Below are 17,671 nucleotides of genomic sequence, written 5' to 3'. Positions count from 1 at the left end.
TCATATAGGAGAAATGAGGAGATCTCTCATAGCACTTGAATGCCTCGTACAGTTCTTTTGTGAAATGGTAAGCACTAAGCACTGTCGACATCAAAAGCAGTAGCAAGAAAGTATCTGTGGTTACATCCAAGAGTTAATAAGTTAATGTCTCGTCCAGTTTTTGTTGCAGAAGATTTACAGACCAATGCTAATGTATCCACAATTTTCTAACAAGTTAGTTTATCGAACATAATTCTGCTGAAGTTACTGATAAATACAAGTTTTCATTCATTTAGATGTACATTTTACATGAATGCAGATGGAATTCACCAGTCATACAATCGCTCAAACACAACAGATTATACATATTACAACGTGAATGATATACATGTACTTGCTTTGCTGACAGTAACAGTAATTCTAATAGATAAATTCATTTCCTTAGATCACTTCAATGAAGGATCATTATTGAAGCAGACATACCATTATAGGCAAGAAAGCACCCAGTTAGGCGATGTGGAAGCAACTCATTGTGACCTTACATACATTGTCACTATTATCACTTCCAGCTACCTTTCTACATTCACAAATCTTTACCAGGATCAACCCTTTCGAATACAAGCTAAGTCAACCCTGCCTCCCTCTCCCACCTCAGATCCTCCGAGAATTGTGAGAAAGCAGATCGAGGGTCACCATCTGATGCAGCAAAGTAATATTGGGCAGTTTCACAATCAACTTGCATGCTTCTCCGAAGGGATTCAATCACCCTTTTCCTGTTTCTCTCTGAGGTCAATCTATTTAACATTGTAGTGAGCTTTGGGTTAGGGCCACCTTCAAGATACAAAACAGCCACTTCCCTTTTTGCATATATATCCAGCTCTATATAGCAAGTGCCATTGATGAGGCAGTCCGGATTGCTAACAGGAATGAGTAACCTGTCCCTTGAGTATATACCATGATCACTCATCATATTGTTCAAGCGTTTTATATCCATGACCTGTCAATTAAAGGCAATTCTTTACGGACTTGATTCTTAGAGAAGCGAGAAACTAACATCATTTAGAAGAGGAAATAATTAGTTTCAAGAGAATAAGATCAAGTTATGGCTTATCTACTTAAATATAATATTTGAAATGAAGGCCTCTCATAATTATTTATAGTGCTGCTTCTATGCCTGGTAGCTTATTGCCAATCTTCTCAATTATGTTTTGAGCCCATTAGTGAAAACAACAGCTACACAGTTGTGGTATCCCGCACATATTATATGCTGATGATACATTGGTTGTGTGGAGCGCAGGAGAGCAACTAATAAATTTGAACGTAGTGCTAATGACTTCTTTTCGCATGTTGATAATATGGGCCAATTTGTGCACACCTTCACTAATCCACAAGGTAACATATCCAGGCCACAAGCACAAGCTTATCAAGGTTCCCCCAAGATTGGAGTCTATTCACATCAAATGTTGCACTTAAGACTCGAACCTGGGATCTCCACTTGGTGCTCTGATCCCCTATGGGGCAGGGCTAGTGATATTTGAGGTTATATCTGGTCTGCGAAAACAAAAGGCTCCCCTATTACAAGTTTATCGAGGAGCCAATACTCAAGTCTTCTGCCAGTACATTAGACTGCATCGCGGAACTTCCAACTGCATAGTTGGAACTTCCTCGTGCTAAATACTAAAGCACATCCATGTGGCAGGGAGTTGTGTATTAGATTGGTAAAACACTAGCTACATGGGAAAAACAATACTGTCCATGGATGGGCGATTGGCACTAATTAACAGTGTGATGGGCAGCAAACCTACTTATCTAACGTCTCTATTACGCCAATAGGGTATGGTGGAGAAACAGTAATAGAATTTGAGGACTAAGTTAGAATGCCACTAGTGGCCGGTGGGGGGTGGGGTGGAGGGTTGTGTTAGGTGCACACACCTGTTCAATCCAGTCCAAGGGTAATTACAGCCTGGCAGGAAAGAACACAAAAGATTCAGCAACTAAACATTAAAAAAGAGGAAAAAGGGTGTCTTCACTTTTCAGCTCTAGAGATTTCAATTTTGATGTGCTTGGTATGACTGGAAAATGTTCTCCAGTTTTTGGTTACCTTAAAATCTAGCAAATATTTTTCCAAAATGGGGAAAATGAGTAACGATAACTTAAACTTATGGGCAGAAGTTATTTTTCTTTACAGACATCACAAGTATAATACATTCCTCAATGGGATGTTCAAAACCAAGTCCAGATAGAATACATTTTCTCACATGGTATTGTAAAAGATCAACTCATTGTTCAATCTCTCACCCGGAAACCATCCCATTATACTTTTCTTTCCGTTCATTTCCCTTTTTCAAGTTGGCTTCTATATCTTCAAGCTATTGTGTTTCATCTCATTGTTTCACACACAAAATTTTTCATCTGTAAACTCAAGCAGCCGCACATTAAAAATGTGAACTATTTTTTCTTCCGTTCATTCCTTCACCAGTTTTTCCAAAATTTCTTTATCATTCACCTTAAACTTTAGAAAGCAAAATAGCATCTTGACTTAAGGATAAACAATAAAAGACTCCTTCAAATGAATAAAAAAGGATAGCACATAAACATGTCTTTTAAATTGACCTCAGCTGACATCTATAACCAAATCATGCATGTCAAATGTATCTACCTGTTCAACTTTATGATAGTTTAGATGCCAGCTAAAGCCAAGTTAAAAGGGCACGATTATGTATTAACAATTATGTTAATAAAAAATTATACACATACATAACATTCACACACACACACATATAAATATATATATATATATAGAGAGAGAGAGAGAGAGAGAGAAAGAGAGTATACATGGACGGAGTATTTGACGGCGAGGCTAGCAACACTATCACCCCGAACGATGCGATGAGAAATGGCGAATTTCGAGAGGCTGTTATCTCTCCAGAAGCTTCCAGAAGAAGGATCGCCGACAACATCCTTGATCTTCCAAGGATCCTTAAATGCTTTCGTCTGCAGTTCACGATCGGAGGCCACAAAGTTCCAGATTCTACACACACACGCAGCACGCGCCAAATCAGGTAGAGACAGCTTCTGGAGGATGGCGCGTAGAGTATCGTGGCATATCAAGGCTGAAAAGTTGGAATTCATCGGAGATATCACGGCTTCTCCGCCGTGTACGTCGGTTGTGGTGGTGGAGTATGGCGGCGGAATATGATCGGAGTTTTGGATTAGGGGAGGATTTAGTGGTTGGAGAAGCTGTTCGTCATCATCACAGCAACATCCCATCGCAGGTATTGTGTGGACGCACTAGCTTGAATTAAAATGCAGGTGGGATTTATGTATACACGTATTATACCCAAATCAAAAAAATAGTAATAAGATAATAGGAAAATAATACCCATAGTAATAATAATAATAATACTCGCAAGAAAATTAATACTATATTTTTTTTCATTTAGGGTCCCACTGTAGCCAACCTTTCCTCATACCTTCTAATTGGGTATCCCTGCTGCTTCCGAACTATTATCTCATTCTCGCCTTCCTCGTATACAGTTTTCCCCAATCTTGATTAACACTAAATTTGCTTATTTTAGTCTCTTAAGTCCTTAAATTCTAGATAGATTACAACTTACTTACTTGCATCAATAGACTTGTCAAAACAGACACAAAATATCCAGGCATCAGCATAAGGTTGACTTCGGCTTTCATGCTTTGGATAGATGGTTAAGTATACAAGTATTGCATTTTAGAGATTACAAAGAGATAAATGCATATCAAAGATTTGTGTGAAGCAGCCAGCATTGTTCTTACTACACCTCAAATTACATTACAAACTCTCAACATAATTGCCCACACTTGTACGATAACAAAAATTAGATAGTAGAAAAGCTCTACGCAGTTACCGCTATGAAACTGCATCTGGAGGGGAAAACGAGAGAGGAATTTCACTGTAGTCTTACAACTTGGAAAACAATCAAGAGAGTACATTTTCTGGTATGCAAATCACATGGCCCACCCTTGACCGAGCCCATATGCATCCATATATCCGGCATGAGCATGCTCGTGACCGTGGCCATGGCTATCATGACCATGGTGGTGGCGATGGTGGTGGCGATCACCACTCTGCGCTTCATCGGACATCTTCTGGACATGTTCAGGTACAGGTTCTTCCTCAGTTTGTTTCACAGACTTCGGCAAGGAGGAAACAAATTGACAGATACTTTCAGCAATCTCCTCAGAATTATGCTCCTAAAAATCAGCAAAATATAGAGAGTTTTTAGATCATCTCTAGCAACATATAAATAAGTCGTTAATATGTTGTTGTCGAAAAGAAATTAGCCCTATACAATATGCTTTTGTTTTGTTGAGGAAGCGCCCTATAGCGTACGTAGGGTAGTAAAATTACAACTTCAAAGGAAAAAATGGCGAGCCTTAGCTGTTAAGAGAAAAACATATAAATCAAGTTAAGAAAGCTTTTGACAATTATTCAAGTATGTTTCCATGAATAAACATGCAGAGCATCCTACTCTCCAGAGTTCAGAGCATGCAACTGATGCCATATCTCCTTTTCACATCATCGTGGCACAAATGTGGTTTGGGAAAACTACTATATCAACAGACAAGGCTACTTTTTTATAATCAGGTAGAAATAAGAAATGTGCATCATGATCATTAGCCAATTCCACTTTCTAGTAAGGCATATATGATCAGTCACGGAGAAACCATTATTTGGAAATTACAAAACTCAGCCTTAAAATCTTATCAGATGGACACCGTCTCAAAACTCAAGACTATAAAGAGATTGTTAAAATCATAAAAAGGATCTGGCTGCCTTTCATGTATAGTTCCAAGTACTCATGAATTGATCTGGAAATGAAGCTGCGTGGACTATAACCATTCAAGACTACCATTAAGGGAATAAAGCACGGAATCACCTATTTTCTTTTCTTTTTTGATAGTAAACCATGTCTGCTGTAGATTACAAATGGAAAGCATTAAGCAAGTGTGACCAGAATACATCCGTGAGAAAGCGGCCACGTAGGCCAAAATATGAACATTTTCAAAAAAAGAGACTAACTTCAGCTATATGACAAATAATTATGCAATTAAATGAATGGAGAACAGAATCGGTCATTACAGCATGAATAACATCAGGATATCAATTAAGGATGGCATAGTCAAACACAGTCCTAGAATCAAGGAGGATTCAGCTTGAAGGCATGAGCACCGATGGTATTTACTTTGTCATTCGACACGGGGAAATGTAGCACAGGATAGGTCTTTTTTTTTTGCATCTGCTGCTTTCATCACAACATGGTATTCTCTCATTACACCAAAAATGAAGTACCTTTAATGCTTACATATCTGCTTGAGCCATTTGGCCTCAATATATTAAGTCTTCTTCTAGAGTGCAGGTGTCAAGAATAATTAAAGTAACTGATCTTCACCAGGTGAAAATTATTTGGAATCATTATTCAGCTGCTTTATGCTGTCTCATCAGAATTTTCAAGATAAAACTAACTGCTTTAGCATGTAAAATGAGAAAAAACCTATCACACATGACTACCCTTCCATGTCCGGGGGAGCCTCATAGTGGCTACTTAACTAGAACCTATGAATTTCAGTACATCAAGCAAGCATCAAGTTAAAATAGTGCCATCGGAATCAAGCTTATAGGAATTACCATTTTCAGACAAAATAAAAATGAATATCCATGTTCTTGATCCTCACCTGGGGCCATCTCCCACCAGAATGACCAACAAACTTTGCCTGGGGGATCGCATCAGCAACTTGACGTCCCTCCTCGGTCCACTCCTTGGACAAGGCATCAGACCAAATTACTTGCATTGGTAGCCCTTTCACTCCATCTAAAGCAACCCATTCATTCAAATCAAAACTAGAATTCAGACTCCTCCTCATCCCTACAACAGCTCCTCTTCCATCCTTTCCCTTCAAAAGAATCCTATGACACTCAGCCTCCGCGTTACCAACCCATCTCAAACAGCAAGTTCCAAGTAATCTCCTAAAAGCAAATCCCAATCCCAAAACAACATCCCCTAACAGTGGCATTTCCAACACCCATACTGGCAATGCTGCTCCACTCGGCGCACTATCTAGAACCACCACACTTCTAAGCAGTCCCCGATTCTCCGAAATCCAATTAGCACTCAAACCCAAGGCAGAATCATGCAAAACCAAATCTACAGGTGACAACCCCATTGTATCAATCACTTGACCTAACACTTTTCCAATCTCTTCAGGGCCCAAATCAACAGTCTTAACAACATTTCTTTTCGAAACCCTGATTTTATTTTCCTCATAATTCACATACCCCTGCTCAACAAGCTGATCAAACCCCCAAAAAATACCCTTTTCTTGAATTTCACTGTACATGTCCTTAAGCCTCCCTAGAACCCCATCATCCACATGTTCTTCCTCCACAACTATCGTCTTATCCGAAAACCCAGAGCCAGGCAGATCAATAGCAACAGCATGAACACCTCTAACGCCCAAAAAGCTGACAACTTTCTGAAAAGCAAAAGAACTACACCCTAGTCCATGTACAATAAGTACCTGATCAGAAGCCTTTGATGGTCCTTCTTGAATAGCAAAAACTTCAATTTGTGGCTGGTTAGGAGTAGTCTGAACTTTGATATTTCTCCCTTTAGAGTAATGTTGGCGTAGATTAGAGGGCAGACTAAGGAACCATGTTTTAGGATCTTGTGGATAAAGAGAAGTGAGAATCATGAATATGAGGGTTATTAAAGAGACTGAAATGGTGAAGTAGAACCAGAAATGAAAAGGGTTTGTTGTATTTGTTGTTTTGGTGGATTTTGTAGGTTTTGGGGTGGTTGATTGAGGAGTTCTTGAAGTGGGTTTAAGGGGTTTTTGTTGTTTCTTTGGTGTTGGTGAATCTGGTTCTTCAGTTATGATTGCCATTGTAGAGCTGAGAGGTAGCAGCAAGAAGAAGAGTGGAATTTCAAGATTTGCAATGGAGATTAACAAGTGTGAGAAAAGCAAGGGGGGGGGGGGGGGGGGAGGGGGGGGTGATGGGTGTAAAAAAGCAAGCTTTTTTGTGAGATCAAAGGTGGTTTTAGCTGTAAAATATGTGAAATGTATAATGATGATGGCAAATCAGCTGAAGAAAAATGGAGACTGGACTCCAGGAGAGAGCACCTTAAAAAGTTTTTTGGAGAATTTTTAGGTATTTAATTTGAAAAAATTAAAAAGGTACTTCTGAGCAATAACATAAATAAATTTTCTAATATGATAAAGTAAAAATATTCCAACCAAATTATTATTCATTGATTTCAGCATATGATATTAATTCTTATACGTGATATTTACAACAAACCAATCATATATATAAAGTTATAACTCAATAATGAGTGTAAACAATTATTATTTAGATGTAACTCAATTTTTGTTTTTATCACATTTATTTGTGTTCTTGGAATGAAATTTAATATCATATCATGTACTTGGTATAGGTGAATTATCATCTAAAAAATAACTAGTATATCTAATTAATCAACTAATACTAGTATTTTGTGCACTTGATAAATATTTAAAATGAATTTCTTGTTTAAACAAATATTAATGGAAGGAATCTTGGTAAGCACTTATCATATCAAAAGTACACTTGTCTGTCTGACAATAATATTTAGACAAAAGTGTTTCCCAAATTAATAAGATTCCAGCAGTTTGAACAACTCTATCCATTCTTCTTCTTCTTTACCTTTTCCTTCACTGTTACTCCGAACAACTCCCAATCTTCTCTCCCTCACAATGGATTCATTGGCAGCTTCCACCACCATGCTCACTTGCTCTTCCAAACTCCACCATTACCCACCTCGAAGTTTCCGCTTCCTCTCTTTCTCCCTTCCCATTTTCCATAAACTCGCTATCTGCCCCAGATTTCTCAAGAAATCTCCAAATCACTCCATTTTTACTGTCCGAAGCTCCAGTTCCATCACTGCTAAGCCTTCCTCGGAATTTCAGAAAAAGGGTAGCGGCGGACAGGAACAGGATAACAAGCTTCGTGCTCTTCGTGAGATCTTTACTAGGCCTGGTGTTAATATTGATGCTTATATTATTCCTTCTCAAGATGCCCATCAGGTTTGTGTTCTTTTGCTTCTCTTGAATTCAAGGGTCCTTGGTAGGGGGTAGGGGGTTAGAAATCTTGGTTTGAGATGTTCTTGAGTTGTTTGAGTAAAGATTGTTGCTTGTTTTGTCAGTGGACCTAAATAAGTTGTTGCCGCTGATAATTTTTTTTTTTCTTTTTAATGGCGTATTATTTTTCGCCTTTTTGTAGTGTTCTTTGGAAAATCTACTGCTTTTTCAAGGTATTGATGCTGTTTTTATGAGTAGGTCTGGTAATTCAGTTTGAAGATAATGTTACTATATTGGTATCAGAGCCTGATGATTTGCAAAATCTGTTCTTTTTTGGTAGCTGTTGTTCTAATATTCTCTGTTTCTAATAAAATTGCTCCTTTATGTCATCATTTACTTTCTCAAGTTTTGCTAAATGTAAATTGCTTTAATTTGCAGAGTGAGTTCATTGCTGAATGTTATATGCGAAGAGTCTATATATCAGGATTTACGGGAAGTGCAGGCACTGCGGTTGTAACCAAGAATAAAGCAGCCTTGTGGACAGATGGGCGATACTTTTTACAGGTTTGTATTATATGCATGGCGCTTTAGTTTTACTGATCATTTTCTCGATGGAAGCAAGCAGAACGGTTTGGTTGGCATCTTTACTGGATACTGTCGTGTTCTAATTAGTTTTTTCTTCTCTTTGGTGTGTGTAAACAGGCTGAGAAGCAGTTGAACTCTAGTTGGGATCTCATGAGAGCCGGTAACATGGGGGTGCCTACTCCTAGTCAGTGGCTTAATACTGTCTTAGAACCTGGTTGCAGGATCGGTATAGATCCTGTAAGTAATGTTCAAATATGCTTTCGGATTTGTGAATTTGTTTTTTAAGTTTCAGTAAAAACAAGTACTGGAATGAGGATATGTATACTTATTGGGGGGGAGGCAGATGTTCTCTAAATATGCTTTTATTTTATTTGTTATGATGATGATATGAGTTGAGCTTAAATGAAGAACTGTGGGTTCATATAGCCGACCTCAATTTGTTTGAGACTGTGGCATAGTTGTTGTTGGTTGGTCGTAGGTTATTTCCTTCGTCACAACTTATATGAAATTCTTCCATTTTGGGACATTCTTATATGTTTGATACCATAGAACTAACAACTGAAAGGCAACTTAAACGTCTACCTTTTATCCTCGAGACTGTGAAGTCCATTCTGAAACCTTAGTGATGGTGCTAAATGGATTCCCAATTCGGTCAATACCTAAAGTTGTTCGCCAAAACTTTTTGCTAACCTTTTAGTACTTGATTGCTGTATTATGGTTATCATTGCCTATAAGACAGTCACTTTTGTATTTATTGATGATTGGTGCTTCTAATGCTATTTCACCTCTTCTGGTTCAAAATTTCAAATTTGTCAATCTTGCAGACACTTTTCTATTTGCTTTGGCATTATTGAATCATAAATAACCTTAAATTTTCTTTCCTCTTATATCAATTCTCTTTGTTTTGATGAAGGGAACAGTTTCTTTTTTCATCTGATGCTGCAAAAGAATTCAAAGAGGACATTTCTAAAGGGAACCATGAGTTGGTCTTATTGTATGATTTCAACCTTGTAGATGAAATTTGGAAAGAGTCAAGGCCAAAGCCTCCAAAGGAACCAATTAGATTGCATGACCTAAAATATGCTGGTGTAGATGTGCCATCCAAGCTTTCATGCTTGAGATCTGAATTAAGAAATGCTGGTGCATCGGCAATTGTTATCTCCATGCTCGACGAAATTGCATGGCTATTGAACTTGGTAATCCTCTTTACATGTTCTTTAAAATCTTTGTTAAGTTTTACTTGATCATATGTGCACCAACAGATCATTTGTAACCCAGATTCATGTGCGTATGAGATATTTTGGTCTGAGGGGTAGGAAGAAACTATCCTCATTTGTTGTAAATCCAGTTAACTTGGAATATATGTACAACTATCAATAGTTCTTACATCTAGTATCTTACTCATCTGAAAATGGAGCTCAGCTGAGTTCCCCATAATTATCCTTTTAAGTCTCTTATCTTTCTCTTCAATTGTGTTTTCTTAGTTTCCTGTAATGGCAAAGCTTCAAGAACAATATCTTGAATATTTTACACAAGCTCTAATGATCAATTTTCCTTCTTTTTCCTTGATAAGTTTATAAGACTAGTCATCAAATTCTATTAATCAGTAAAATTTCAGGGAACCAGCTTCATTCTGATGACCAAATCTATATTTCTAAAACTTGGTGTTAAAAGTTTTTCTTTCCAAAGATCATCATCCCTTGCAGTATTCACGGTACAAAAATATTTTGGTGATTATGTATTTTATCTGTTAGCATATCTGGTTATCAAAAAAGTATCTGTTAGCATAGTTAAATATTTGAAGCAACAATATAAATATAATTTGGTACTACTTAGACCATTCAAAATCTTTTTTTGTCTGCAAACCGATTAATCCTTTGAAAAGATGACATTAGCATGTGTATTACTGTAAGCATTTTTTATTATGATTGCCCTATAAATGGTTACTTCGTGCATTCGTTGTAATTTTAATTGCTAATAATTTTCTTTCTTCCAAGAATATTAATTTTTAACTGCCAATAGTTGGTTTTAGTTTCTATTTCTCAAGATATTTATAACCTTGGGAGGCATATAAACTTGTTTGGATGGGCTTATAGCTTATGACTTATAAGCCGAAGCCATAAGTCAGGAATCCTAAGTTATAATATGCCCTTTGGCTTATTTTTGTTATTTTGGCTTAAAAATAAGTGCTTAAAAGTACCGTTTTATCTTTACCCAAACACTACAAAAATGCTTATAAGCTATTTTATCTTAAAAGCACCTAAAATAAACCAATCCAAGCAGGCTCTATGTCTAGATTTCACCTTCTTATTTTGGATATCAGTTGAATATGACTTAAATTGCTTTCAGTTGCGTCTTTACTTACCTGTAAGCTGCTTATTTGTTTAGTTATTTACTTGTGTCTCCAGAGAGGTAATGATGTCCAACATTCACCAGTCATGTATGCATATTTAGTTGTGGAGATAGATGGAGCAAAATTGTTCGTTGATGATACTAAAGTAACACCTGAAGTTATGGAGCACCTGACGAATGCTGGCATAGAATTAAGAGCATATGAATCCATTCTTTCTGAAATTGAGAGGTGACTTTGAAGCACTAGGTTTTGCTGCATATTTTTATTTGGAATTGCAAAATCTGTCTTCTCTTCTATAGTTCTATTTATTTAGTGAGTACTGCTTGCGAGAAGCTTGTGTATATGATTATCTCAGCGTATGAATGTTCAACTCTACAAACTACACCCTAGACTTAAACGCTAATGAAGATATTTTGCATGGTGCATTATTTTATGGATCTTGTTTATAATAGATGAAACACTTCAACAACCAAAACGTTAGTAATATAGTGTGTTTTTGGAGAGAGTTTTCCCCACGATAATATTTGACTCTGGAATTTCTTGTTTCAGTTTGGCAGCAAAAGGTGCAAACCTTTGGTTGGACACTTCATCGGTCAATGCTGCTATTGCAAATGCATATGAAGCAGCTTGTTACAAATATCCTTGGAATTCTGCAACTAAAAGCAGGAAGAAGAGGACTGCCAACCTTGATTCCAATGGTCAATCTGGGGGACCATGTGCAGTATATAGGAGTTCTCCCGTCGCTCTGAGTAAAGCTGTCAAAAATGATTCTGAGTTAGAAGGGATGCGTAACTGCCATCTAAGGTAACTTGAAATCCAGTCCAACCTTTTAAGCATATGTCAATTGTCAATAACTACCACCTATTGTCTCACAATCTATGTTTCCAAAAGCGTACTATTTCACCACTTCCCAGTCTATATGCGATGTTGCTGCCATAGAAGTCCTCCAACACTTCCATCATGCCCTCCACAGTCTCCCCCCAAGAGTCAGTATAATATTTCCTATCATCCTTCCTCCTGTATTCCCTTTTTGTCTGAAATGACTGTCCTCTAGAGAGATCACTCCTCTGTGTCAAATCTCCATATCCATTTCCGCAGTGAAACTTCATTGAAACCTTATTGGGATATACATGAAGGTTTTATTGGTAAACATATTACAATAATAATTACTGCGACTTTAATCAGTTTCTTCTATTCAATGGAAATCCATTACTCTGAACTTTTTTCCTGTATGAGATAGAGTTGCATAGCTTTATAGAGTTCATTCTTTGTTTGGCCTATTATGGTGGAGCATTATGTAATTACTTTGACTGATTACTATGCTTATTCAAGTAGCATGGCTTAATGGATAATTAATACACATCTTTTGATGCAGGGATGCGGCTGCATTAGCTCAATTTTGGGCTTGGCTGGAGGATGAAATCCAAAGAGGTGCTGTTCTGACAGAGGTAGAAGTTGCTGACAAACTTCTTGAATTTCGCTCACACCAAGATGGCTTTCTCGATACAAGCTTCGACACCATAAGTGGTATGTTAGTTTCTATTATCATGATTGAGCTGAATTGCAAAATTTAAATAGTAGTGAAGAGATAGTGTTTGTCTTTGTAGACTTTTACTGGATGGTAATAGCAGCTTTGTCTTCTCAAAAAAATAAAAATAAAAAAACAGCAGCTTCGTTTCAAGAGAAAATGTATTAGACCTTTTGGAGATGGAAATTTGTTTCTTTGGCCTTTGTTTTCCATATTTCTATTGACGTTGTCAGTAGGAGAATCATTCTAATTTCTAAGCCATATCCTTTTTGGTTTTCCCTCTTGTGCGTAGGCTTATTATAGTTGAAGAGCTTTCATAGAACTTTTGGGCGATCTAAATGTACTTTTGAATGGTCAAGGGCAGTAGGAAACATTTGTATTCCCTCCATCCCAAACTGATAATTTCCTTTTTGGCCTAGCAGTTATGTTTAGAGGAGATGAAATGCAATACATTAGTATTAGCTAGCAAAATGTGTGGCCACTCATTTGACTTTTGTGCTTCTAAGGAATAAAATATAGGAAAAACCTGAATTGAAAGAGGTATTCCTTTAAAAGTATTCACTATCTTAATGTATCGGCACTTCCTTTTGAGGAGAATGAGACTATTTTCATGCTGAAAATGTTGGACTACCTGATAAAAAAAATTGGTGGTGGACTGTATTCTGAAAGTTGGGACATAGGGAGTAGCTGATGACTTTGGGATGAAATGGTGAATTTTTGTTAATGGGTCATTTTGCATTGTCCTTCTCACACTGTAGATTCCAAAAAAATATTATACAATACTCATCTTGATTTGATTTCACCAACACAATTACTATGGTAGTTTATCTTTAGCTTTTCTCTGGGTTCTGCTCATTCAGTGGTTCACTTATGTCTTATTGTCCATATAAATTCAAGAAATCTTGAATTCGTCCTATAATGGAAAAACTTTTATGGTTCCCATTATGTTCAGAGCCATGTCCTGTGCATTCAATGCTCTGTGGCCATCAGGTAAAGGTCACGATAGAAATTGCTACTTGACAGTTTGTTAAGTATGCACACTTTTTCCTATTTGACTTTTTTTCTGATGTTCGACACTTCCCTAGTCATAGTTTTCCATAATAGATTGATTTTCAATTTTCCGTTCTGGAAGAATGTCCACCACAATTATAGATCACTTGTTTTGAGATACCGATAGAAGAAATGTCTGAATCAACTTAAAATGATCAAAGGCAGTGCATAATTATTGACAAGTTGGTCTATCTCCCTAGTCATATTCATAACTACTAAATTTACCTGTAGGTTCGGGTGCCAATGGTGCTATAATTCATTACAAGCCAGAGTCAGATAGTTGTAGCACTGTGGATGGGAAGAAACTCTTCCTTTTAGACAGCGGAGGCCAATATATTGATGGAACAACTGACATTACGAGGACAGTTCATTTTGGTGAACCATCGGCAAGAGAAAGAGAATGTTTCACCCGAGTACTACAGGTAACTATACCTTTCTGCCAGCAATGGTACAATATGAATATGTTATACTTAAGATGGGAGTATGGTGGAGTTATTCTTGAATTGGATTGTTCTTCAATTTAAATTCTTACTGATAGGGAACTTGATCTTGTTCAATTCTGACGGGCATACTTACATTTCAATTATCTAAGGTCTGAGTTGGTACTTCCGAACACAAGAATTGGCTTCACCAGATCCTCAGCGGTTTCAAAAAAGATACAATGGTTTCTGATTCCCTCAAGCTTAAGGGTCAACTAGATGTAATGGATGGATTGAGTAGGGAAACAGTGAAAGGAACCTATAAACTATCTCATAATTTTTGCAAAGTTAAAGTAAATGTTGTTGGTAAAATATCAAATCGTCAATGGCATTCCTTCCAAGTTTCCATTTTCAAATGTTATTAGTACATGTCTTGGTGTTCTGTTCTTGGTATTCTGTGGTAACCCAATTTGTGGCATTGCTAGATAAGTGATTCTATAATTGCTTTGATAGGCTGTACTGTTGTAGTTGATTAAAACATTTTCAGGGCCACATAGCACTTGATCAAGCAGTTTTCCCTGAGAATACCCCTGGTTTTGTGTTGGATGCATTTGCACGGTCTTCCTTATGGAAAGTTGGCCTTGATTACCGGCATGGTAAGTGTGCTCAAAATTCTGATTACTTATCATATTAGGAGCGAAGGGGAGCCTTGGAGTAACTGGTAAAGTTGCTGCCATGTGACTAGGAGGTCACGGGTTCAAGCCTTGGAAACAGCCTCTGGCAGAAATGCAAGGTAAGGCTGCGTTCGATGCACCCTTGCGGTGGGGCCCTTCCCCGGACACTGCGCATAGCGATAGCTTTAGTGCACCGGGCTTCCCTTTTCTTATCATATTAGGAGCTTTTAGTAACTGACATTATTTCCTAACATGATCTCTTTATTTCCTCTAGGAACTGGGCATGGTGTTGGAGCTGCACTTAATGTTCATGAAGGCCCACATAGTATTAGTTTCCGCTTTGGAAATTTGACACCTTTGTTGCCAGGCATGATTGTCAGCAATGAACCAGGTTACTATGAAGACCATAATTTTGGCATTAGAATTGAGGTACTTCACCCATTTCTCTGTATCCATACATATAAGAATTGAAAACTATTTGTACCTCTAGTCGTTTTAATGTTTTATTATTTGAAATGGATTGTTACTTGTCCTGAGCCGGGGGTCTATTGGATCATCTGAGGTAGTGGTATGGACTGCGTACACTTACCTTCCCCAGACTCCACTTTGTGGGAAATGGGAATACTCTGGGTATGTTGTTGTTGTATTATTTGGAATGGATTCCTGGTGAAGCTTCTCATTCTTTTCTCCTTAGAGAAGTTCTCTATACAGGTTCTCTAGTAGATAGACTGCTAAAATCTGATGTTAAAACCTCCATTGGTTTATAAGTTGAAACATATGAGCGTCTACACTTGCTTATTTTCTGTTGGAACCTGAAGATCTGGAACTTAAGAGCTCATTGGTTGCTAAAGTTTTAGATCAAGTTCATTAATTAAAGCTAAAGATGAATCTTCGATAAAAGCTGGTGTTAAAATGTCCATCTTTGTAAAAGAAGAATATGACACAGAAAAAATAACGATGTTCCTGTAAAAACTTGAACTATAGAAGTGACATGTTGAGCTTCATATTCTGCATGAGGTGTCTTTCTATTTGATTGTAAAAGAATTCAGTCAGGACGTCACGCTGTTCTTTAATGCTCTATGGCATTACTTACTCTGTGGTTTGTAGTGTAGACATTTTATCCTTCCAATGCCCAAGTTACCTCAGAAAGTTACTTCTGGTTTTCGTTGTGTTATCTGATTTTAACACTCTTGTTATTCAGAATCTTCTTTATGTTAAAGAGGAAGATACACCGAATCGTTTTGGAGGAATAGGATATCTGGGATTTGAAAAGCTGACTTTTGTTCCCATACAGGTAAGACAGCTCATAATTGATCTTCCTTTGCTTTTACTAATGAATTTTACATATGCTGTTAAACACGAGAAAATTGGCTTTGGCAATTCTAGGCTGTACAGTTTCTACTGCAGACTCAGGTGGCAAGGTCAATCTGTTTATTTCTGCTTTAGTCCCTGCCATGTAAATTAGGAACAGGCTTTAGGGAACTTACTAATTCAAAGAGCACAGAAATTATCATTGAGTTGTGGATGCAACAGAGATAAACCACTGAGAAATAACTACGTCATAGAGTGCAGGAAACTAAGTTTTTTATTTGATATCTCATGCATTTGCCAATCCTATAGAGTAAACACTCATCATGTTTGAGTGTATATAAAGTTTGGGTCACGAATTAAGATTTCGTATCCGTCTTCAGAAAACTGATAAAGGAATTCCATTATTTACCCTTCTGTTTTTGTGACCTGCACTGATATCAATCAACTCATTCTGGAGTGTAGGCTCAATGCTTCAACTTCTTCTGTAATAATTTGTACTGATATGACTATCTTTTGCTTGCCATCATCCAGACTAAATTGGTGGACATATCTTTGCTCTCTGTTGTGGAAGTAGAGTGGCTAAATAGTTACCATTTGCAAGTTTGGGAAAAGGTAAGCATCCAAGAGGATTTATTTTGTTCTTCTTCCGATGATGTGTGTTATGTTCTGTATAAAATGAGCACAATTTTATTTTTTTTCTTGATAAAAAAAAATGAACAAAAACCTCACTTGACTACCAAGCGGGGATTATATTCCATGCAAAGAAAACCCTGCGCAATCACTTTGCACTGTAATCTAGAATATCATAGAGTCCAGGTCATGTTGTTGCGTCGTAGCAGTTCACTGGTGCTGCTGGCATATGATTCCTCATATGCTGTTATTGTGCTGTCATCTGCTTTAGGTTGAGGGGGTAGAATTGCTGAGGTTTTAAGAAGCTGCTCTTTCGTCACCATAGTTGTTTGTGAATGATAATGTGTACAACACCTGTTTTCTGTTTCCTCGGTCCAGAAAGCCAAGTGAAATAGTTAAATTTTCGTGGTTGCTTTTTTGATGTTTAAGACTGCTATTAGCTAACTGGAGATCATCTTTAGGTTTCACCTCTGGTGGATGGTTCTGCACGTCAATGGCTTTGGAACAACACACAGCCTCTTACAAAGCTGTAATTCCTGTATACCTACTCTGTCAATAATACGATGTTCCATCATTCATCAATTCTTGTACATACATTGGAGATCAATAATTTGATAATTAAGAGTTACAGCTACTGATATACGTTCTAGACAGGTCAATGAACTTTATTGTACAATATACCATGAACGTCTAGCATTATTAAGGACGTTAAAGGATATACAATATTGTGTTGTAGGCTATAAGCCAAATCCATGCGCCTGAATGAGTTTATTGTGTCACGCTGTCATTTTATAAGGCATAAAGCAATATGCTCAGTTCTCTTTTCAATCATTAACTTTTCGTCCTTATAAGTTGTACTACTATGTAATTCCAGGAGCACAATCTCAACCTAGATGCATCCAACACCTTTTTGCTATCCGATCTTCAACCAGCCATAACATTTGTAATGCGTTCCACCCTCCGATACTGGAACTGGTTTTTGCCGTCTTAGGCTGTCCTTCCGCCTACAAGAATGGCTGCTCAAAGTAGGCTTGTTCATCGATAT

At 37.4% G+C, this 17,671-nt stretch overlaps 3 protein-coding genes across 4 annotated transcripts; 1 reads left to right on the top strand and 2 right to left on the bottom strand.

Annotated features, from left to right (window-relative positions):
* Nucleotides 1-243: 243 nt before the first annotated feature.
* Nucleotides 244-3,777, bottom strand: LOC107854887 (F-box protein At1g55000). The gene is made up of 2 exons (XM_016699883.2): nucleotides 2,815-3,777; nucleotides 244-976 (listed from the first exon to the last, which is right to left on the bottom strand). Exons 1-2 carry the CDS (start codon nucleotides 3,247-3,249, stop codon nucleotides 602-604), a joined length of 810 nt encoding a protein of 269 aa, XP_016555369.1. The 5' UTR covers nucleotides 3,250-3,777; the 3' UTR covers nucleotides 244-601.
* LOC107854885 (protein AUXIN RESPONSE 4) lies at nucleotides 3,654-7,337 on the bottom strand. Of its 2 annotated transcripts, none has more exons than XM_016699882.2 (2): nucleotides 5,695-7,337; nucleotides 3,654-4,212 (listed from the first exon to the last, which is right to left on the bottom strand). In XM_016699882.2, the coding sequence occupies exons 1-2, from the start codon at nucleotides 6,901-6,903 to the stop codon at nucleotides 3,967-3,969; spliced, it is 1,455 nt and encodes a 484-aa protein (XP_016555368.2). In that variant the 5' UTR covers nucleotides 6,904-7,337; the 3' UTR covers nucleotides 3,654-3,966. The 2 variants fall into 2 exon arrangements, with proteins under 2 accessions (XP_016555368.2, XP_047250632.1); XM_047394676.1 differs by having other exon boundaries at nucleotides 4,080-4,212; nucleotides 5,648-7,209.
* Nucleotides 7,338-7,356: 19 nt separating this feature from the next.
* On the top strand, nucleotides 7,357-17,375 carry LOC107854883 (aminopeptidase P2). The gene is made up of 13 exons (XM_016699880.2): nucleotides 7,357-8,082; nucleotides 8,515-8,640; nucleotides 8,779-8,898; nucleotides 9,582-9,857; nucleotides 11,070-11,242; nucleotides 11,564-11,818; nucleotides 12,390-12,541; nucleotides 13,824-14,014; nucleotides 14,559-14,667; nucleotides 14,960-15,114; nucleotides 15,887-15,979; nucleotides 16,528-16,608; nucleotides 17,088-17,375. The coding sequence occupies exons 1-13, from the start codon at nucleotides 7,753-7,755 to the stop codon at nucleotides 17,157-17,159; spliced, it is 2,133 nt and encodes a 710-aa protein (XP_016555366.2). The 5' UTR covers nucleotides 7,357-7,752; the 3' UTR covers nucleotides 17,160-17,375.
* The last annotated feature ends 296 nt before the right edge of the window (nucleotides 17,376-17,671 follow it).

The sequence above is a fragment of the Capsicum annuum genome, chromosome 8 (assembly GCF_002878395.1).
Source record: "Capsicum annuum cultivar UCD-10X-F1 chromosome 8, UCD10Xv1.1, whole genome shotgun sequence".
Taxonomy (NCBI): Eukaryota; Viridiplantae; Streptophyta; class Magnoliopsida; order Solanales; family Solanaceae; genus Capsicum; species Capsicum annuum.
This window is presented reverse-complemented; position numbering and strand designations above follow the sequence as displayed.